Here is a 22,558-nt window from a genome sequence, read left to right on the forward strand (position 1 = left end):
GACGGCATGCAACCCGGCTACACCGCTGCACGATGTGGCTGTAGTCTTCTGGCGCACTTTCTATCTGGTCTTCATAATGTTGTAGTGTTTACATACTATGTACATACTTCGATACACACCTCTGAATGAAAAAAGTATATATTTACAAGAAAAAAATATCCATGACCTTGAAAACTCTGGAGAAAATAAAATCTGCAAAGCATTCACCTTGTGATACCATTTATACTGCATTTAGCACTTAGCACTCCGAATTATTTTTCAAATTTGTTGCCAACAAACTTATTTTAAACAATTTTGTTTACCAATTATGTTAAATATACAAGCTCTCAAACTTTGTTGTAATTTATATTTGTGGAACTTATATTTGTTTTTAACTAAAAAATATAAATAAAGAAAGAACCAAAAACATATAAGAACCCGTTTTATTTACATTATTCTTTCTCCGATGTCGGGTCACACTCGACAAAGGAGTGCAAAGGGTTAAAAAGGTTTGTGTTATGTCATAAAAAATAAAGGAGATATTTAGGTGACTACGTTTAGGTGGACCACCCTGTACAATTGATACTTTGTGTGATTTCATCAGGTACGAAACAGAAAAAGAAACAGGAGTTGCGACGTTTTTCTTGTGTGCACGAGGAACATTTAAAAATCAAAATTCTCTCTCTCTCTCTCTCTCTCTCTCTCATTTCTTGCTAGAAATGTCTCGCTCACAGTAAGCGGCTAACGATCCGTGTGATTCGAGCAATTCACCTAATCGTCTAAGAAGTTTCTGCGAGTGTGGGGAGTCCGATGGCGATAATGAGGTGAAATTCGATGCACTTCGGTTCGTAGAACCGTTCGAACCAGCTAGAGGAAACGGTGTTGCTTACGGCCACTTAGCGGCGGTGATAGAAGGGAAATCGTCTCTGTGAAAGAGGCGTACACTTGTTCGCGGACTCGGTTCAGAGATGAATGATTCTCTCTCTGTGGAAAGCCGCTCCTCCCACCGCAATTGCATCTCTCGACTGCATCAAACGCAGAAGGGTTCGCGCGGTGCCATGCCGTTGCGGATCACGCGAACGCGGCACGGTTTCAAGTAACTCGAATCGAGGTCGCGATGCACCGTGTGCAATGTGCAAATACTGCAAAGGCTCCTATGCACTTTCCTGCCGGGCGGTCAAAGGACGCTCTCGAAAAGACCAAAAATCTTCGTAGAAAATGATTGTTTCGTGAAAAGCATTATTTGCTAAATCGTGTAAAAACGTTTCCGTCCGATATCGGACACGTCCTGGTCCTGGAGTCTTTTTGTCCGGAACAGATTGTTTCGGTACACATTCCCGCCATGTCTAACTGCCACCTCATCACAGTGCTTCGATTGTGCCCAACATTTTCCGTACGATGGATGGCCGCTAGAGGCGCTGCGCGGGAATGTATCGACATAATCTTACCGGACAAAAAGACTCCAGGACGTGTCCTACGAGTTACAAAATATACACAAATACACTTGTTATACATTCATTTTTCAGAATCAAATCATATACATTTTTTTAAATTCTGCGGGGTGCTCCTAGGAACCCCATTTCATCTACCCAATAGTAGATACGTTACTGTTTTTCCGCGCAGCGCCTCTAACGGCCATCCATCGTACGAAAAATGTTGGGCACAATCGAAGCACTGCCTCATCATGCTAATATATAGATACGTTATTGTTTTGCCCGCGCATGCGCGTGATATCTTACACCATATCGCAGCCAATCGCAGCACTGTTTTTGAATCGAATTCAACTGTTTAGCTAACCAAGCTTTCGGCCTGGCAAACGCGGTCCAAATCCCGAACGCGTCAAAGTTAACGCGTCCATGGACGAACGACGTCCCATTGTGAAATTTCCGAGTGATCCTTGAAGCAGAGATATCATCTTGCGTCCTCCATATACTGTCCGACCCGGCTGACGATGATCGTCCCTAGAATCGAAGACTCGCTGGCCCTCCGGCTGTTCCGAAAGTTTCGTATTCCTGATGCCTAGTTTCCTTGGACGCTTTCTTGGCCTAACGTTTCGGACGGAACTGCTGATAATGAACATCCTTGGCTTGGTGAGTGAACAGCATCCTTCGTGTCTTCTTCGTCGGATTTCCATAACCTTCTATGTATTTATAACCTTTCGTTCGGTTCCTAACCTTTCGGGACTCGCGTGTTGGCCTCGGCGTTCGATAAAATGAAAATGATCGAGATCCGACTTTCAATATGTACTGTATAGGGAACTGTTTCCGAATTATTGTGCGCATATCTATTTACATTCAGTTATTGGGCGGGCAAGAAAGTAATTTCGGTATTTTAAGGTAAAATAAAAGCCAATCTTTCGATTCAAGCAATGAACTTTAATCAGTAAAATAATTTCCATTTTGTTCGATGATCTTTTGCCATCTTTTTGGTAGTGTATATTCGGACGCTCTGAAAAAGACGATAACTTTTTTAATATTGTACTATACGGTTTGAACATTTTCGGGAAGCTAAATAGAGCAAGTAGTTTACTACAGGAGGTGAAAAGAACTTTTTTCATAAATTGCAATTGATCGGAATTGTAGAAAAAATAGTAAAAGTTGCATTTTACAACTTTTTTTATGTGGGCGTATATTGAAAATTTAAAAAATACGTTTTGTACACATCTGTGTCAATTAAACATATTCTGAAAATTTCGTCAAAATCGGTCGACGTTGCAATGAGCTACAAACATTATATGTAACGATGGTAAAAATTGCAGATTTTCACGATTTTCGGCCTACAATATCTAAGAATTCTTACAATTAGATCTTTCAATGCCTGTCGTTTTTTCCCGCATCAACCGATTTCGATGAAATTTTCAGCATGTGTATAACTAACATAGATCTACAAAACATGTTTTAAATTTTCACACACACGTTAAGGGCCCAAATAAAAAAGTTTTTAAAAATGCCTTTTTTATTTTTGCATGTAACCTTGTACATTATAATTTTTGGAAAATCTTTCTTGCATATCATTTCGTAAACCAATGCTTCTAATTGATTATAAAAAATGTGGTCGTTTGGTGCAATTACAAAAAAGTTATTAGTTTTTAAAAGGTGTACGAATATGTACTTTGTATATCCACTGTATGTATACAATGTATGTATACGTTATGTGGAAGGAGGACTGGTGTAGGTATAGGCGATAAATGAGAACAACTATGTATACGTATATTGACGGTGAAGCCGTCCGCCAAGAGTGCGATTTATGTATGTATTAGGAAGCTACTATTTTCCGACACTAATTTTATAACAGAAGAAATTTTGAATTGCTTAAAATTTTGAGGAAAAATATTATTAGTCATTTAACTGGATTCGGTATTTTATGGAGAAACAGGGAAAAAATAATTTTCTCCTTTTTAGTGCATTTTAATATAAGCGTGGTTTTTAAAAAGTTGTTATTATACATTTTATTTCGCCTTAAAATATCGATATTACTTTCTTGCCAACCCAATATATTATTAAGCACGCGTTGAAAAACTTTGTTGCTGTTTTCTGAAGAAAAAACTATAAAAATGATCTAAATTATATATTTTTGTATGTATGTAGTTCTTGTGCTCTTTGCATCGTGGAAAAGTTTACGAATTAAATGTATATTGGATATCTAATTTTTCGAATAATATTGTAATTATTGCCGAATAATGGAACCAACGCGTGTGAAAAGGCAGACGTTGCAGTTGGAGAAGAAAAGTATAGAAATAATATGTATCGAGGCTTCGTAGACTTGACAAAAAATTAATACTAAATTGCATTATTAAATCCTACATGAGCACACTGTTGTGTCTCTAAAAGCGAGAAGATTATAAATTGATTTTGATATTGTATATTGATGTATGTATTTCGAAATTTCTTTAAGCATTTCCCATGGAAGCGTTTTCCATAATTTCGGTAATTGAAAAATAAAGAACCGGTGGCTCGACAACGGTAGGTTAAGCGTTAAAAGAACCACGAAAATCGTCACGCGGAAAAAAGAATAGGGAAGCTGATACATATAAGAGAACCGTTGTCGCGCGATAAAAATCGAATTGTTTGATTCGAAGATAAACAGCACGCTGGACTGGAGTCCCCTAAAATGGACGAACAAGCTCGAACAAATTTGGAATTTCTCCATGCCGCAAAAATCGCTGATTGTCGATACAATTGGTGAAGACACGATAAAAACTAGTCAGTCTCTCATCTGTTTATGATTCAGTGATAATACATATATAAGCTGTGAACGAGATCGCGCGAGCTAACAACACTTTTGCTCGTCTATTTGCAGTACTATCATGGATCGTAATAACGCGAATCGTAATCGCCCACGTTTACACGTTCACCTACTTGTCGAACATTTATCCTATAATAACCTGGAGCAGACCTAATTTGTTGCTGCCCTGGCTGATTTTGAGCTTCTTCAAAAACGTCGTCCTGGAAATCATCGTGATTGTAATCGGACTTCTTCTATGGTACGGGAACCCGTTCTCGTTGGTCGTCTTCCTCGAGTTCATTTTCGTGAAACTTATTCCCCTGAGTACGTCAACTAAACTCTAATCATAATCAATTCCATTTCCCAGTCAGAGGCCATTCTTCTGCGAACGTTGCGAAAAATATTTTCCATGAATTTCTTTGAAATTGCGGCCATCGGCACGTGCAATAAAACATTTGGCGTGCAAATGGTCGGGTCAGTTTATGATTTGAGCGACAACGAAGCTACAGTAAATCCTCTATGGTCGTAAAACCCTCGTGGAGGTTCGTTTACAAAGTTCGTAGATGGGCACTATTTTTTTCAGCTTCAATGCCGCGCCGCGCCGAACGTATTTAGAGGACAGCGCGTGTAAAGAGAGACACCGCGTCTCTTTCTTTCCCATACGCCATACGCCATACGCCATACGCCATACTCTCATCGTCGATTAAACCACTAAATACAGTTGACATTATATGGTGTTTGGTATTACTTTAATCAGAAAAATGCCACAAATATGTAGGGTTTTTCCCAGACGAGTGAAAGAGCGGATGTTATAAATCACGGCATGGATGAGAACGGATGCCTGCGATGATACGGTTTAAGTAAACGTTCGGTGCAAATGGAGAGTGTTTGGGATAGAGTGGACGGTTTCAAGTGACCTGAGTTTATTGCTTAGGTTTCGGGGAACTCTGCGTGGCTGAAGGTAATGAATGAGTGAGTGACTGAGTGAGAAGGAATGAGAGAGAAAGAAAAAAGGAAAACGCGTCACCGAGGGTGAAGATGAAGAAAAAAGGCAGTCTTGAGCTGACCCCAGCTGACCCTGTGAAAGTGAACGTCGAGCGTTCAGCGAGTATGTATCGATAGAGCCTTGGTGATATTTAATAAACTGTTCTTTTTACTTTTGTTACTGTTACCTAAACTGAGAGTTGTGTTTTTATCCCTTTCCACGGCAACACGTGGGATTTTAACAAATTAATCCTAAAAATATATTGGTGAAAGTTTCATAAAAAAATAAGTTTTGCAAACAGGATAGGGCAATAACTACTATGTCCACCTTGAATATCTCCGTTATTTGTAATTCCATTTAAAAACATAAAGGTGACCTTCATATCTCTAAAAAAGTTACATAAAAACAAAAATGTTTTTTGTATCGTATGAGCCCCATTTTACCATCGAACTTTGTCCTCCAGACACATTTGACGTACATATCTTTGAAAACGACAAAGATATTTGAGGTGGCAACGCGCGCGTTATGCGTAGTGGTGACTCACCCTGTATGTAATACGGGAAAAAATGTATGGAAATTGGGAAATTTCGCAACGTTTGCCGCAGAATGCCTCCAAAGTCTCTTTACTGTCTGAAATTTGTACGTTGTTTGAAACCAAGCGTTCAAGCATTCTGAGCAATTATAATTGTAACGCAACGAAGAACAAATAATAATGATGTTCTTCATCTTCTGATTCTCGAAAACTTTCAGTTTTAGCTAGCTACAACTGGTACTCGAACTCCTGTCTGTTTCTGCAATTGCGTCAAACGGAAAAGATGAAGAAACTGCGCCGATCAATGAAAAGCGACTCGAATCTGCTGACTAATCAGCTTTACGTGAAGATCGACGACCCGAAGTACAGAACGGGTTCCTTGACAACCCTGTTCTCGTACGACAGTTACGAAACGTACAACCCTAATTTGACGCCGGGTCAGAACGCGAAGAAGCTTCTGGGAATCACTGATCAAGATGTCGCGGACGCTCGCGCCAGAATCAAACAGACCGAGGCCGATAAAAAATTGACAGAACTCGATGACGATATTAATTGCGGTTTAAGAATCGGGAGCAAAGGTTACATCATCGGCAGCAGCATTTACGAGGTAATTTATAATCTAAATATTTGGTAAACTTTACCTACCGGAAAAGCCCAAGGACCGAAACTTCGATTTTTCCCATTTTCTCGCCCAGATCTACTGGATTACATAGAACAACGGCAATTTCAATGCTGTCAATATACTTTCCGCAATCCATAAAAAAGTTATTTAATTTTTTCTGTCATTATTATAAAACTTTATGTCTTTGGTGCTACACATACTAGTTTGTACTATATTAAATATAATATACATAATTGTATATTTTCGATTAATTCCGAAATTATTGATTTAAAATAGAAAATACAATGCATTTTTTAGACGTGTCAAGATACTTTCCGCGGCGACTGTACGTTTCTGACACGATTAATCAGATATTATGAAATATATTATTATTAAACATTAAATATTTACCACCGTGTTAGAGCGACCTGTTCCGTCAGAAAGTCTCGCAAATATCTGCAATATATCAGCCAGAGAATGACGCGGAGAACAAGCGAGACACGTCTGGAAACCCGAAGAACAATCCTGAAATAAGATCTCAAGAGAACAAAAATAAAGAAGCAGCTGAAGGTCTGGAAGAAAAAAGAAATCTTGTAGAGCAGTACAAAGCTCCAGAGATAGTCCAAGTCCAAGAGAGGTTGAAAGGTTTAGCTACGTTTGATGATCTGGAGAAGATCGAAGAAGAAGAAGACGTTGTGGTAACAAATTTAACGAGGGAAGTCCTTGCAACGAAGAAAAGGGAAGGCACAGATTTGGTAGAATCACCGAGGATGAAGCAGCAGAGAACACGTTCGCCGACCGACGAGGAGGACATCGGCGCCGTAACCAGACCAAAAGGAGAACTCGATCCCACTGGGGGGGAAAGCGTGAAAAGCGTGGAGAGGAGCTCTAGTCCCGTGAAGCTGCAGGCTCTCTTCAACTGCTGCTGCACCGTGGGCGAGTCTGCCTTGAAAGAATCTCACGCGAACTCTGTGAAAACGACGGACGCGAGGACATCAACGCCCAGAGAACGCTCCGAAGTTGACAATGAAGAAACACAGGCTGAAGAAAACTCGAAGAAACCGTTCGATCAGCCTTACACCTACGCCTACAACGTCGTCACCGATGTGAAAACTGACTTTACGATGAACAGTGGGTTCCCGCTGATGGAGAAGTTGCTGAAGAACGACCTGGAGATACTGAAGAGCATCAAAGTGGAGGAACAAACCAGCAAGAAGCGTAGGTTTGACGATGCAGCTGTCCCGAAGATTCCTAAAGACGATCGATCGAATATGTTTTTGGACGACTATGACAATCATCGTAACCCGTCGTCGACTGATCTACAGAACATTTCGGAGATCGTCAAGGACCTCGTCGGTGTGTCGACCAAGACTACGTCTACTTTGAAGACTGAGGAATATGGCAGCGATCGACGACAGACTGGAATTGGAGGCGCTGAAGATGGTACGTTCGATGAATTCAATTTTTGTTTCGTGCCGAAGGTATTCAACTGAACTGTAGTTGCAAATATTCGAAAAGAAGAATACATTTTTTTCTCAATAACGTAACCATTTGATTCACACATTTCCAGGCACAACCCGCTTACAAAATGCTACGTGGCGCTTGGAGGAAGATATCATGAAGGTGTTCGACGGTCTCTATCAAAACGATTTTGCGAACAATTCGGAGCTCCAGTGTGCTCTTCAGCAAATGGAGAAGAAGAAATGGAATCCGTTCTCTGGTCAGACGAATCTTGAAACGTTGATGACGACTACGTTCCCTGAACGGAATCCTCCATCTTTAATCGACTTCTGGAGGCCTGAAGAGATGTACGCAAATGCCACTTTAATTTAAAATAGCAAACGTTAGACTGCTTCATAATAAATCGTACTTATTTTGGCATAGGTGCGACTCCTCAGAATCGACATCCCGTAGATCAGTGCTCACAGAAGACAGACAGCTCCCAAAGATCGGCACCGATATTTCGGACGGACTTCCACCGAGACCATTGAAGGCTGAAGACATCCCTAAACCTGTAGTCGTCAGCGTGACGAGAGACATGGGCACGCAGACGGAGTACCACACCGCTCCAAAGCACTCGAATTCCAACGAAGCGGGACATCTAATGGACGCGAAACCTCGTTCCAAGTATTTTCGTAGACGGAAACGTCCTCAAGATCAAAGCGATAGCGCCTCCCACGTGACCGGCGCGAAGCCAGTTTCCACGAAAAGGGATTACACTTTGGTTTCGAGGATGCGATCGAAGTCTCCTATGCTCTCGAAATCATCGTTGAACGACAGAATCAGGCTGAACGCGTCCAAGTCATTCGCGAACAAGCATGACTGCGAGTGCAAAATGCAGAACTTGGGAGGGAAGTGCACTCCCTCGGCGGGGTCCAGCTTCGACAAGCGAGAGGAGGAGTGCAAAGTGTCCGGAAAACAAAAGGTTGACAGTCTAGCGACGTTACCGTTGGCTCAGGCGATACGTAAACCGGAAGCGAACCCGTTGCACTCGAGGAGGAAGCCTCCAGTGTACCCTAAGGAGACGCACAAGGACTCATGGTGGAGAACGCCTAGTGGTAGAATCGACTCATTGGAGTCGAAGAAGTTGGTGGACAGACAGTCGATAAACAGTTCGAGGACGAGTAGTTCGAAGACCAGCAGTTCGAGGACGAGCAGTTCGCGGAACAGACCGAAGAGGCCAACCGAGGATCAGGCAGCTCGGGAACTAAGGGCTCTGAAGGCCTACAATGAGATCACCTTGCTGAAGGTCAAGAAAGAGCTGGATGTTCAGAAGAATCTCGGCAGGGTGATTCCGAACCGAGACTTCAGAAGCTCCTACAAGAGGGTCGCTTCGAGGAACGATCTAGGCAAAGAGAATCTGTCCGCGAATACAGCGAACGAGACAGGTTTATTTCAATCATTATTATCTGCAGTTGTAGCACGTTCACTCGTGAACAATCATCCCCAAAAAATCCCACAAAAGCAAAGTAATTTAATCAATGTAAGCAAAATTGCAGAGTTTTAAAGTTTGTCACAGGCTTTCCTTGAACTCCTTGAGATCCTACACAAGATCCTACCCGCTGTCTACTAATAAGAATCTTCCTCGTCTTCAGGTTACTCGTCCAGGAGCAATAAACTCACGCTGAACGCTGCGGGAAGGTCCACCACCATGTCGAACGAGAGATACGCCTCAAAGTCGTCGAAGGTCGTCAAGACCTCGAACGAGCAGAAGAACTTCGACAGGCTGAAGGTTGCGGCTTCACGCCTGCAACAACTGAACGCGGACTTGACTGACATTCGTCGGATGGCAGAGGAGATGGTACCTTCCGAAACTTCCGATGTAAAGTTGGAAAGCGCGGTTACGGGACGTGACTTGGACAGGAGCAAGGCTAAGGAAGATGTGCGAGTGTTGTTAGCAGCATCGTCTGTTGAAGCGGTTGCTGGACGACTAGGATCTAGAATCGAGAAACCAGCTGCGATAGACTGCGTTGATCAAGATGAAGCTTCGAGGGTGGACGTGGAGGATCTTGAACTTGGAAAAAAGGAGCTGTTGACGCTACTGAACAAGTCTGCGGAGGAAGATGCAGCGCCCACTTTGTCCACCAGTTCTGTTGATCTCGAGGCGATGGTGATAGGTGGGTGAGAGGAAACATACTGAACTGATATATACTCCGATTTTGAAGGAACTTTAGAAAAATATTTGATACGTATTTTGTTTTTTAGTTTACACTTTGTTTCTCGCGAGTATATTTACTTCATGCCTCTCCCCGTTCTTTTCAGAAAGCTCACACGAAGAAGAAATTCACGACCTGCCAGTAGTGGAAGAAGAAGTAGTACTCGAAGAGACATCCGATGGCACCGCTGGAAGCCTGAAAGTAGTCAGGGAAGAGGTGATCGAGCAAAGTGCAAGAACTTTAGTAGATTCAAGATCAGACAGAAGAGATGAAGAAGACAATCGAGGCAACCGAAGTCTCGACCCAACCAGCTTAACATGGCGCGAACGCGACAGTAACGCTGACCTCTGGGGTGATATCGTTGACAACGTAACTCCTGCGAAGCTGCACAACTATTACTCCTCCAAGCTGATGGACTCTCTCTTGCACGATAGCAAGATGGAAGAATTCTCGTCGTTCTCTGAACAGGTTGATCGGTTTAGCACGAACGTGTCTGCGATTCGAGAGGCTCGGGACCTCGGTGGTCAGGCTCCAAGACCTTTGATTATTTGTACCGCTGCTATGGACCATGGGAATATCCCGGCCAACCTTGAAATCGAACCTGGTATCGAGGAAATTGAGGATGGTCAGGGATTTAGGCTCAACGAAGAGCAGTTGCATGACATTCTCAGCTCGGTAACCGAAGTTCTAAGGAACTTGAACATCGACGAAAACGCGGAGAACCGTAGCCGGACCAAAGACGCTACGCTTGAGAGGATTGTTGAGATCTTCGATGATGTGCTCGAGGATGGGTTTCAGGATATCGGAGAGATACCGAAGTTCATCAAGGAGGACATCTTCACGGACATCAAGTTCCCCATTATGATCTCAGCAGCCGCGATAAACCCTGGTCTAAAGACTTTGAATGTTTTCCCTTTGCAACTGCGTTTGGATCGGCGGGATGCCGAGTTTGTGGAACCGATGGAAACGGATTTGGATGGTTTAACGGTGATAACGGAGGAAAATGAAGAGGATGCTGAAGAGGCAGGAGCGAGAGGTGTACAGGTTTCGAATTTCGAGAAGTTTGCGCTGAAGCTTGTATCGAGTTGCAAATTTTTCGAGAGTACGCGTGTCGACGAGTTTGAAGATGCCACGGAAGTTGAAATCGAAGAGGACTACCACTCGGTCATAGACGAGACCTTTTCTAGTTCGATGGAATGTGCTACCTTCGTAGAGGTGCCGGGGTACGTTAAAGAGGTCGCCGGCAACACGTTGAAGGTAGACCTGAACAAAACGTACGACATCCTGAATGGATTGGATTCGAACGAAGATACCGATGAATCGAGTTTAAGAAGAGAAGAGTTCGATGGAAATGGTGGGGAAGATAGCGTATACGATAGTGGAACGGTAGACGAAGCAGGGATGTCGATCGAAACGGAGAAAGTTTGGAAGGTATACTTATTCACGGACGATCAGCGCGGAATGGTGGACGCAGGAATTGAACAAGTTATCGAAAAACTAAAAGAGAGCGTACAAATCGAAATTGGAGGAAGCGTTGACGTTGGAGAGACTGAAAGCCGCCGAGTCCAGGATGATCAAATCGGAGTGAGAGACATTGAACGTGTTACCGAAGTGGCGAAAATTGAGAACGCCATGGGAAGTGAGAAGTTTGGTAAACATTTCGTTGATGAGAATACTAAAGAAGAAACGGAGATCAGAGACAGTTCTCAACCAGAGGAGACAGTGTTTCATCAAGTCGAAGAAGCGGAAGACGGTAACTACAGAAATATTATAGTCGGAAGGAATGAAGATGGAGTCGAGAGAGGTCGAAGAGTCGACAAGCATGCGCAAGAAGAAGACGTCGGGAACGAAGCTTTGGGAGAAGATGTTCGCGTGGAAGAAGTCGAAGGCAGCACCAGCGATGTAGACGTTATGAACATTACTGAAATCGATCGACCTTGCACAAGCATCGTTAAAGTCAAAGAGAGAGAAGAAAATGTTCGAGTACTGGACCCTGTTCGGGAGTCTAACACAATTCTAGTTGAAGAGAGGGGGGAAGGCTTCGTTCGTCAAATCGAGGTTCCCTCGTTGGAAATAGTTCCAGAGGAAACGGAAGTCGTGGAAACCAGAGAAGAGATATCGCTGAAAACAATCTTCATGTTCTGGTTGCTGGTATTCTATTTCTACATCCGACACTTCTACCGATGGATGTGCTCTCTCACTCAGGTTTCCAGAACCACGTCCACTTTGAGGCCGTTCGATGTGCACACAGTGGTAACGTCCACGTCTACTCTGATCGAGCACGTCGCATTGCTGAACAGAATCCAGGAAGGACTTGTCGAAGAAGATGAACAGACGTTGGAAACATCCGTGAACTCCGAGACTGTGAACATTTCCAGAGCCATTGAGGAGCGCCTGCGAGTGGTCCTGGACTTGACAACGGAAAGATCGGTGTCCAGAAATTCCGAATTTGGGCTTGAAGAACTGGCGGAGGAGTTGAGGAGAGAGACCGTAGACCTGGGTCTGAGCTCCAGCGAATACCTCGCGGAAGAGACAAGGTCCGAGGAGCCAGAGGAGATAAACATATCGTCCGAGCTGAGAGAGCATGAGCAGGAAGTAATCCTTGTAACCAAGTTACAAGAACTGTCGCCTAAGAATGATAATGATCAGCAGCTGGACGTTCCGGACGCTACAGTGAAAATCGACACAGACATCGAAGAAGTTCAGGACGCCATTAGAAACCGGGAGATGAGTTCGTCGTCGATCGATGACGACAAGGTGGAGATCTCTTCGGGAGCAGGACCTTCGTCGATGGATAAACTCAGCGAGTCCGTCGAGATAACTAGAGAGGAAAACTCTTCGCCTGTGCAGTTCGAGACTACTTTGGAGGACATGGACAGCTTCTATTCACTTTACACGAGACCATCCGTCACGACAAACACGGTCTCGTACACCGGTCTCGACGGCGATAACATGGAAGAATTTTCCATTGCCTCGAACACGTCCGACGAACCGGCTCAAACATGAGCTCCATTCAGATTCCGTAATTTTCGGTTGCTTTTCGTATTAATACTTATCCACGTTTACAACTCGAATAGATTTTTTCCTTGTGTTGTAAAATGAATTTCGTTGAGAATATCAGAATTCTTTCATCTGTAACGATTGCGTGAAATCGATCTGTTTAGTGGGTTCACGTTCGAATAGGATTTTTCTTTTCAGATTTGTAATCCCTGCGACAAAATGTGTTCTTATTGTATGTAGGTTGGACGACGCGATTGAAAGTTTATTTGTACCTTGTATGTACGTATAGTTTATGCTCATGTTACGACTAAACCAGTTGGGTTACTTACTAGTTGTTTTATGCATCCGTTTGTGCATGCTCAATTCTATTTGTTTGCGTTCGAAGTTGTTAATCTCGTTGTAAGACCGAAATGTACAAAGTTGATCGTTTGATTTCATTTATTTCCTTCCGTTCTATGTTACAAATACACAAGCACAACGCAATGATAGTATTTACTCGTTCTCTGCGTTCGAAAATATATTTGTTTGACAAACACCATTTCTTTTCAGTTCATTCGCTTCCACTTTACCCTATTTTTCTTAAATACAAACAGCGTACACGATTCGAGATTATGTGTACAACTGATGACACTGGGAAATACTTTCACCTCGTGATACTTTATAACAGAATAATTCATCGGATTGGACGGCTTTCAAGTTACGGCTTTGGTTAAGAATAAGCTTTCGCCTGTTGCATAATTTTCTCGGCTCTACATGATTCTTGTGAACTTTGTCAGCTCGCGGGATACCCGACCGAATAATTAAAGAACTGTTTAATTCAGTGAGGAATTTCAATGATTTCTTCCGAGATTATTATGCGGAGAAAGCCTATCGACAGTTGTAGCAAAGATAGATGCTTTTCTTAAATTTCTTGTCTTACAGAAAGTCGTGAATAGATTTTTCTTCTAATTTTTTAAATGTCTCTAGCATGAATCGGAAACTCGCGAAGCAATGTAAAACCAGCCTCTTATTTCTAGCGGCAGTGAATTTCTTAACTAAAAGGAACATTTCTTCCATGTAAAATGCTTCGTTGATCTGACAGTGTAAACGTGTTGGGGAAACATCGGTCCGAAACTTTCATATCTGTAATCCACACATTCTGAAACGTGTCCCCTGCTTTTTACAAGCACAGTTTCCTCTTTATTTCAAGGCCACTGACATTTTGGCGCGGATCTTTATGCATTTGTAATATATATGTTTAAAGAAGAAGAATTTATTTCCCTCGCACTCCGAACACTCCTAGCAAGTTTCATCGTAGCCATGATCAGCCCCAGGCACGATGTAACTCGGATCACAAACTGTATCCTTGACAGCCTCTTTGACATTCGCTTTGAACACCCTGTAATTGACCTTGCTGTTATCGATACTGCCATACAGATACATGGCCAACCTATTCGACAGTACCCAGACACTCTGTTCGTACTCATGATCGACCTTGATGTCGTTCGGAAAAACGAGGGACAGATTACTGGTGCCGATGACGCCGAGATTTTGAGGTATGTACTCTTTCCTGGTGTCCCAACACCAGACGGAGTCCCTGGTGACCATGTTGAAGAACATCACCCCGTTCCTGTCGACCACGGACCCTGAAGCGTGACCGTAGTCCTTGGCCCTGGGTCTGCCGATGGGCACGAAGAAGTCGGAGCTCGCGTCGGCGGTCCTTTTGTCCCTGAAGACGGAGGTGGACACGGCGAATTCACGGAAACTGGACATCGGATGGAAGAACAGGGTCCTGTCATCGTGGATGTCAACTGGACTCAAAGCGATCCCGAAGATCCCATCCGTCCACTGGAACTTCACACCGTGAAGATCGTATTTCGATGCTAGGGGATCCGGGAAGAACAGGTGATGCTGGACACGGAAGGACGAGTCCTTCAAGAAGTCGTAGACTACCAGTCCGTATCTGAAGACGTCGGATGCGTAAGCCACCGCAGTCTCACAGTCCTCGTTCCTGATGTCTACGACGATGTTCGCGTACAGGGAGTCCTGTTTCACCTGGTCCTCCGGCACGGTATACTTTCTGATCAGCGTGTCCGTGATCAGGTCAAAGAGGAAGATCGCTGGAGGACAGGTCTGCTTGCCACCTGTCGCTATCTCCGTTTTCCCGGAGTCCAGCACCCACAGGCGGTCGCACTCGTCCACCTGAACCCTGAACACCGACGTCAGACCGTCGCAGTTGCCTGGAAGAAGATGCTCTATCTCTATTGTTCTCTTCTGAACTCTTCTGAAGCTATTTTACGCTTCGCACTTTGCACATTTGTATGTATTAGGTCGTTGCCACATGAAATGTCCGATTTTGAACAACACAGTAACATTAAACAACCGCAATTATTCCTTATTGATCAAAGAATCACACCGTTTCTCGATTGTATTATGGTAGACATTGAATTTTGTGCTCACTCACATGCTTCATTTACAAGATTGTCATATCTCTATTTTGTAGATCTTTTTACTATCCTTACTTTTACTCAACAGATGATAGTATTTCTTAATGAAAACGCATTGGAACATTTGCGTTCTAAAATCGGACATTTCAATTATGCAACAACCTAATATAAATGTGTAAAAGTCCAAAGATTTAGCTAAGGAAGAAAGCATTTCACAAAATTGCTAATGGAGATGCGTCTTCTCATTTCTCGGTAATGCAAAGATGGGGGTTTTCAGTAGTCAAAAGCGCTACATCAATCTAGAAAAGATCAATCTAGGCCGCAATCGCTCTCAAAAGTCCTATTTTCACGTTTACGTAAACATAAAAAGTAGGACTTCGGAGAGCTACGGCGATCTAGATTGGTTTTTGATCTAGCGCTTTTGACTACTGAAAAACATCTATCTCTGCATTATCGAGAAATTAGAAGGCGCATTCCGCACCGTTGCAATTCTGGAAACAAATCTACCCCAAAAAGGAGAAAATTAAAGGAATTATCTACATGTACATATACATATAATGCATTTTCTCTATTATGACAACACGCAGCAAAGAGGTTTTACTGCTGCTGGTGAATGGTTGGCATGACAAAGCACGTCTAACAAGCGGAGAGCTTAGCGGGACAAAAAGAAAGGCATAGAAATCTGCGTAAACGAATCTGCGGCAAAAAGCAATCGTTCTATTTACAATAGAAAGTGTAATTGACCCTCGCGCGTTTTCTAACGGATAGAATTTACGTAAAGCCTGTTCACGTTACATTATCTCATGAAGCGAAAAGTTTATTTTCATCCACTGTAACGTTCTTCGCGGCAAAAATGAACTAGAAGCACTATTTCTTGTTTTTCAGAAATTCGTAAATGGGTTGCAGAAGGTGTATAATGTTGAGAAAATTGTATAGCAACCTGGTTGATGCCAACTCCAGTCGGGATAAGGCTTCAGCTTCGGGCTCTTCGTCTTCGAGTGCCTAGGCACGGTGGCTAACGTAACTGGGATGCCATCCTTCCACTTTGGAAGTGTGATGAACACCTTTTCTCTCCAGACATCGAGACCGAGAGGTAAATTGTTCTCCGCTATGAAGTCTCCGTCGTAAATGGCTGCATCCCTGGCCTCGACGCTGTCGTACGTAAAATCGACAGTGGACCAGGCGTAGACCTGCGAAACGATCACGATCTTCATTAAAATTATTCAAGCGAAGAGAAAGTATTTTCTTACTATTCTATACATTTTATCTCATTTGATAAAATGTTTTAATTTAAAAAAATATATTTTTCCCTTAAATAAAACACAAAAACTGACCTTCTTTCAATTTCTTCATCCCAATTAAAAAATCATGCAGTGAAGGGTTAATTTGAAAACGTTACGAACTTCCTTTCCAACCCAATACAAGAATCATCTTACTAGTTCCATGGCAGGACCGACGTAATCATCTTCCACGTGATCTCGACCCGGGTCGTAATTAAACCCGTGCGTCTCGAGCTGGTTCACCGAATAAGGATCCGTCTTGAATATATTCAGATTCCTTCCGGTTGGCCTCGAGTGACCTCTACTTCTGTCGAAGGACCGAGAAAAATAGTTGCTCGAATCCGGCGTCGAACCGTACAGGTGATTATTGTACTCCGGAGTCGTGGGTAGCAATCTATCCACCGAATTTTCCAAGGACGGTGTACCTTCCCCATGGCCGGGGCAATTTATGTGTCCGGGAAGCTCGTCGTGGCTCGAGATCAAAGTCTTGTAGTTTCTGAGAGACTGGACAGTATTCAGGCAAAAATATAGAAACATTTAACAGAGAAAACAAATATAAATTACAAAAAAGTTTGAGAGCTATTTATACGAGAATCTAATTATATTTAATATAATTGGTAAACAACATTTGAAGTAAATTTCAAATGAAACGTTGTTGAAACGAGTTGTTGGAAATAAAATTGAACAATAATTCGGAGTGCAAAGGGTTCAGACGTAGATAAACAAAATTTTTATCGAGCTAACGTTATGTTTTATTAAAACAAACGAGATGTATGTCTTGTGGAGAGAGATATCTCGAGAAAGTTTAGGCAGAATTCGTTGTAGTGCCACTGATAGATTTTAGAGAATATTTCGCCGAGTCGCTTGATATGGGGATAAATTTTGCACAGTTACGGTTGGGGCATCCACGATAGTTACGGAGATAATACTGTATTCTAAGGAAAAAGTTGCTGAAAATATCGATTCCTACGGTTTATTCATTAATCGTCGCAATCGAAGGACAAGCTCTGCAGTTTCATCGGAGGAGATAACGGGGCGGACGCATAAGTGTAGCTGCCGCGAAGCGCTACTGTAAATTAAACCGTGCGCTACTGTGTTACGCAACAGGAAGCTGATCTTCATCAGCGTGTTGCGTAAGGGAAAAGCGATCCATACCGAGCGGAACCCCGGAGACACACTCCTCTGGCCTGTTGTTTCAAGATCGCGTGAAAGCGCGTTGCTTCCAGGTGTAGAGGCGAGCTGCTGCACGCCGAGAAGGCACATCGACATCAGCCACGGCAGCACGTTCGCCATACCTGAAAAGAAAGGAGATTCCGATGCGTGTGCGATACGTAGGAGTGTGATTCCGGCGCGATCGACGGCCTTCGCTGACCGATTTCTCAATCGAAGTTCAACAACGCGACCCGGTTGCGATCCACGTGCCCCGCGGCGACGGCGAATTCGCCAAGCCACTTGTGCAACCGCTATTCAATAATATTTCGAACACCTCCGGCGAGATTGTCCATCAACTGACGAATCAATTCTCAGCCTGTTCGCTGCTCCTCGTTGGGACTGTGAAATTTCGAGCACGTATAAAGTACAGAGTTACTCGAATTAATATTCGGACGCTCTAAAAAAGACGATAACTTTTCTAATATTGTACTATACGATTTGAACTTTTTGGCAAGCTAGAGCAATTTTAGTTTACTACAGGATATGAAAAGAAATTTGTTCGAAAATTCCAATTGATCGGAATTGTAGAAAAAATACTAAAAGTTGCATTTTACTACGTTTTTATGTGGACCTATATCGAAAATTTAAAAAATATCTTTTGTAGATCATTTCTGATACTGTACGGAATCTTTTAATATTGTTTTTCTTGAATGGGTTGTTTGAATCCGGAAAGTTTCAAGATCCCGTCCCGATCTCGAAATCGTTCTTGTTCTCGTTCTCGTTCCCGTCCCGACCGACCCTGTCTCGCACACCACTAGTATGTATTAATCTAAAATCTAACATCTAAATATTTATTGTTGCTTATACCGAGTCCATTGACAAAATAAAAATTTCCTTGAGCTTCCACGAGTGGTTTACGAGTGGATGAGCGGGGCTCCTAACATAACAAATTGCTGAATGCATAATCGGCTGCAGATGCTCATTCGATTGGCAATAAATTTTCGATGTAGCGGAGGAGCCCATGAAAGTCACTGGGGCGAGAGAATGGCGGGCGCGACACGCGATTGGAATGGTGTACCATACTTGGCGATATCGTGACACGATTCTACTATTATCGTTACTTTCCTATCGATGCGCTTCTGCCTGTGCTCTTTCTTGTTCGAGATGCAGCTCGTATAATACACCACTGAAGACCATGAACGGACATTTATTTTAAAAGGATATCAGCTACCATTACGCCATCTTGGGGACATTGATTACATCGAAACACTGTGGAAAAAATCTACGGGAAATGTTGTGTCGCATGTTTAAAAAAAATTTCTACCGCGCGTGGTTTTGGAAAAACCAGAATTTTCTTCAAGTTGCGCAAGTTTAACGAATTCTTTCAAGGTTAAAAAACGTTCGTACCACAATCTCCATAATTATCCCATATTCTGCAAAGTTGCAGCTTTCATTTTATATAAAAAAACGCACCCTTAATGGGGTATTCTCCTTTCCAGGATTGCAAGGGTGCGGGTTGCGCCTTCTCATTTCTCGATAATGTAAAGATGGGCTTTTTCAATAGCCAAAAGCGCTAGATAAAAGGTCAATCTAGACCGCTGTCTCTCACAAAAGTCCTATTTTTACGTTTACGAGGCGTATTTGCATTATTCAGCAGCATATAACTGTCGCAGCTTCATGAAAATAGCTAATGCGCAGCTTTATAATAACTACAAATTACGCCTCGCAAACATAAAAGTAGGACTTTTGAAGGAGACAGCGGTCTAGATTTATCTTTTGTCTCTCTCTAGCGCTTTTGATTACTGAAAACCCCCATCTTTGCATTATCGAGAAATGAGAAGAAGGCGCTTTCCGCACCCTTGCAATCCTGGAAAGGAGAACACCCGTTTATTCATTTATTCCCATAAGCGGAAGTCGATTAACGAAATCGTTTCGGTGATTCTATACGTGCAGAAGTAAATTGCTACCGGGGACGAGCGTGTTGAAAATTCAATTAAGCGGTAATCTCTACGACGCGGCGGCGCTGCGGCTTGCATAATTCTCTGCTCGAGAAATGGTAATAACGTTTAATTAACGCGCACATGGCGAGAGATGTAACGCGGGAAGATATCCAGTGAATTCTAAAGGAAAGCGAACGCACCGACGAGCTCGAGATCGAAACTGCGCGGTGTAACGACTTTCAAGGTGACGAGCCTCTCGTGATTACTTTCGCCCGAGATATCTGAGAAAAGTCGTCTCGAGAACGAGCGCAAACCTACAATTACCATTCAAAGTCGATCATCCATTTCCATCGTCGACAATTACGAACAATCCCCTATTGTTTACGCAGATTAAATTTCGTGATTGCGTATCGTTATTTCGCATTACGCGCCATTAGAGATCATCTATCTCGGTGAAAACGGAAACAATGCGAGTTAAAATCAAGATTTAAAATCACGACTTCTTTGTGCTAATTTTAAATAATAAAAATAAAATGAAATATCTGTAATAATTAAAAAGCGAGCTAATAAAAACGTGGTAATTAACACTAACGGTACCGAGCAAAACTGCAACTGGCATAATTCATAAATTACAGCACTGAATTTACTTAGATAACATATAATGTGTGCACAGATGAAGAAATTTCGCACGTTTATGGTAAAAACGAATAGATAGACAAATCGTTGTATCGTCTTCAACTTATTAACATTGGGTTTACGGGAGCCATCAAAATGGCACAGCTTCTGATATTCGTAATCTACGATTATCGAGATTGCAAAAATGTATCCAAAAATGTATTTCTTTGGCTGCAATGACGTGTCAAAAAAAAAAACCAGTCGCATTAAGCGGTCCGTAAACCTGGTGTTAAAATGATTAAAAAAAGAAATTTTCAGCAAAACCGGCAGTCGAATTATCGCACTACGAGGAAAAATTGAAGAAGATGATCGTTTGAACGGTGATTGCAAAATTGCCGAAAGCTTCGTGCGATTACCTGTAGGAATCCGTAGGCGGGTAAATGTGTTCCTCAAGGTGACCCACTGACTCCTGGCTCCTGGCTCCCCGGAAAGGTTGTTCACATTGGTGGAAAGCGGAGAGAAGAAGGAAGAGAGAGAAGAAAAGGAGAATAAATTTCGACGAGAAACAGAAACGGGAAGACGAGGGAGGCTCACTGGCTGTCAGTTGTCAGGGTAGGCCACGAGGAACACGCGTTAACTAACGATGACGGTCAAATAGAGATGTTCGGCTCGGGATGAGACCGTGGATGTTACCCGACTGCCATATTCACTATCCGGGTCATAAGTGTGTCTAGGTGTACTACGAAAGGAGAGAATGGCGAATCCCTTCTCTCGGAGAAGATTTTCCCTCTCGTCCGTGTTACGAGGCTGCGGTATAGGTCATTGGCGGCTGGCTTATGGGAGCTCGTCTCGTCTCGTGCTCGCGAAATAGCGGAAAAGGGAGCCGCCTACTATCCGAACTCCCGAGCAGAGCAGAAGAATAATGTAGAGCAGAACGAGTATAGAAAATGTCCGAAAACTCGAACAAAATCGCTTGAATTTTTTTTAAGAAAGTCGAAAAAAGACGATTTATATATAAATAAATGAAGGAAGAACCAAATACATACAAAAACACGTTTCATTTACATTTTCCTTTCTCCGATGTCGAGTCACGCTCGACAAAAGAGTGCAAAGGGTTAAAAAAAAATTAATCATCAACGCAAAGGCTCGAAGAAACGGAAAAGTTAATGTACTAAAAATGGGATAGCAACGTTTTGAAAAACGTTGTCAACCGCAGAAAAATCAAAAAGGTGTTGAAAACTTGGAATACAGAAGACACTATGCAAACTAAGTGGAAAAACAGGAGGATAAGAAAGAACGTTGATAAACTCGGAAAGATTCGTACCAAAAAAAAAAGGTAAAAATGCGGTGATTTTGCAAGACTTGAAGATTATTTACGAGAGGTAGAATGGTAATTGGTGGTAGCGGACAGATTTGCGCGTTCGAGGAGTCATAAAATTATCTGTTTCGCAATTTTATCAACTGAAATAGACGTTGGAATAAGCAAACAAATAAGAAATCTGGAGACACTGTAGGCTTTGACGAAAAAAAAGGAAAGTGAAAGATTAAGATATTGCAAAGATTATGGTGCAGGTAGAATGGAAGCAGAAGAGTCTTCCGATGTTTCGCAAAGTCGATGACATTTCAGAGTGTACCGTTAGCGAGGTTAATTATAATCGGCAGTCCAAAGGACATACCTTTTGCTCAGCACGTTCCAAGATACTGTCAAACACACCGTCCTTCCACATTTTATTTTATATTATTTTGATTATGCTTGAGAAAATCGTGAGCGAGTAATTGTTTTACAATATTCCTTTTCAACACGAGATATAAAGGGTAGAGAAATTGATGCAGTACGTTTCGGTTACACTATGTACGAAAAGATCCCGACACAGATCGCGTAGGGCTACTATTTTTTTGGTGATCTGACCGACCGCGCCGAACGTAGAAAAGGACAGTGGCATTTAAATGCCAGAAATAAGTTGGCGAAAGACCCATAAAAAAAATAATGAAAAATAAGGCAGATTTATAATTGGATTAGTAGTGGTTCGCACAGATATGTTTATTTACACTTTGCACTGCTCGGCCCCTCGCGGAAATGCTCCCAGTGGAGGGGGTAGGCGAACTGTCTCACAATCAGATCGTGCAGCTCCGTCCGGCTAGAATCAAGACTTTACTGTTCTGTATAA

General features: G+C 42.6%; 2 protein-coding genes across 5 annotated transcripts in view; one reads left to right on the plus strand and one right to left on the minus strand.

Annotated features, from left to right (window-relative positions):
- Nucleotides 1–808: 808 nt before the first annotated feature.
- On the plus strand, nt 809–13,561 carry LOC143212451 (uncharacterized). The gene is made up of 9 exons (XM_076431296.1): nt 809–2,069; nt 4,058–4,181; nt 4,279–4,527; nt 5,939–6,327; nt 6,744–7,764; nt 7,892–8,129; nt 8,206–9,209; nt 9,417–9,938; nt 10,084–13,561. Exons 1-9 carry the CDS (start codon nt 1,995–1,997, stop codon nt 12,981–12,983), a joined length of 6,522 nt encoding a protein of 2,173 aa, XP_076287411.1. The 5' UTR covers nt 809–1,994; the 3' UTR covers nt 12,984–13,561.
- The window catches only part of Y-h (yellow-h), a 23,882-nt gene continuing 4,248 nt past the window's right edge, over nt 2,925–22,558 (minus strand). For 2 of the 4 annotated variants that reach the window (XM_076431299.1, XM_076431298.1), the window contains 4 exons: nt 17,839–17,978; nt 16,840–17,187; nt 16,344–16,593; nt 2,927–15,211 (listed from right to left, as the gene is read on the minus strand). In XM_076431299.1, the coding sequence (XP_076287414.1) occupies nt 14,256–15,211; nt 16,344–16,593; nt 16,840–17,187; nt 17,839–17,978 (1,694 nt within the window). In that variant the 3' untranslated portion in view covers nt 2,927–14,255. Of the gene's footprint in view, nt 15,212–16,343; nt 16,594–16,839; nt 17,188–17,838; nt 17,979–20,806; nt 22,549–22,558 lie in introns of those variants that run through there. The other 2 variants (XM_076431301.1, XM_076431300.1) reach the window with 2 other exon arrangements.

Source organism: Lasioglossum baleicum, chromosome 9 (assembly GCF_051020765.1).
Source record: "Lasioglossum baleicum chromosome 9, iyLasBale1, whole genome shotgun sequence".
Lineage (NCBI taxonomy): Eukaryota > Metazoa > Arthropoda > Insecta > Hymenoptera > Halictidae > Lasioglossum > Lasioglossum baleicum.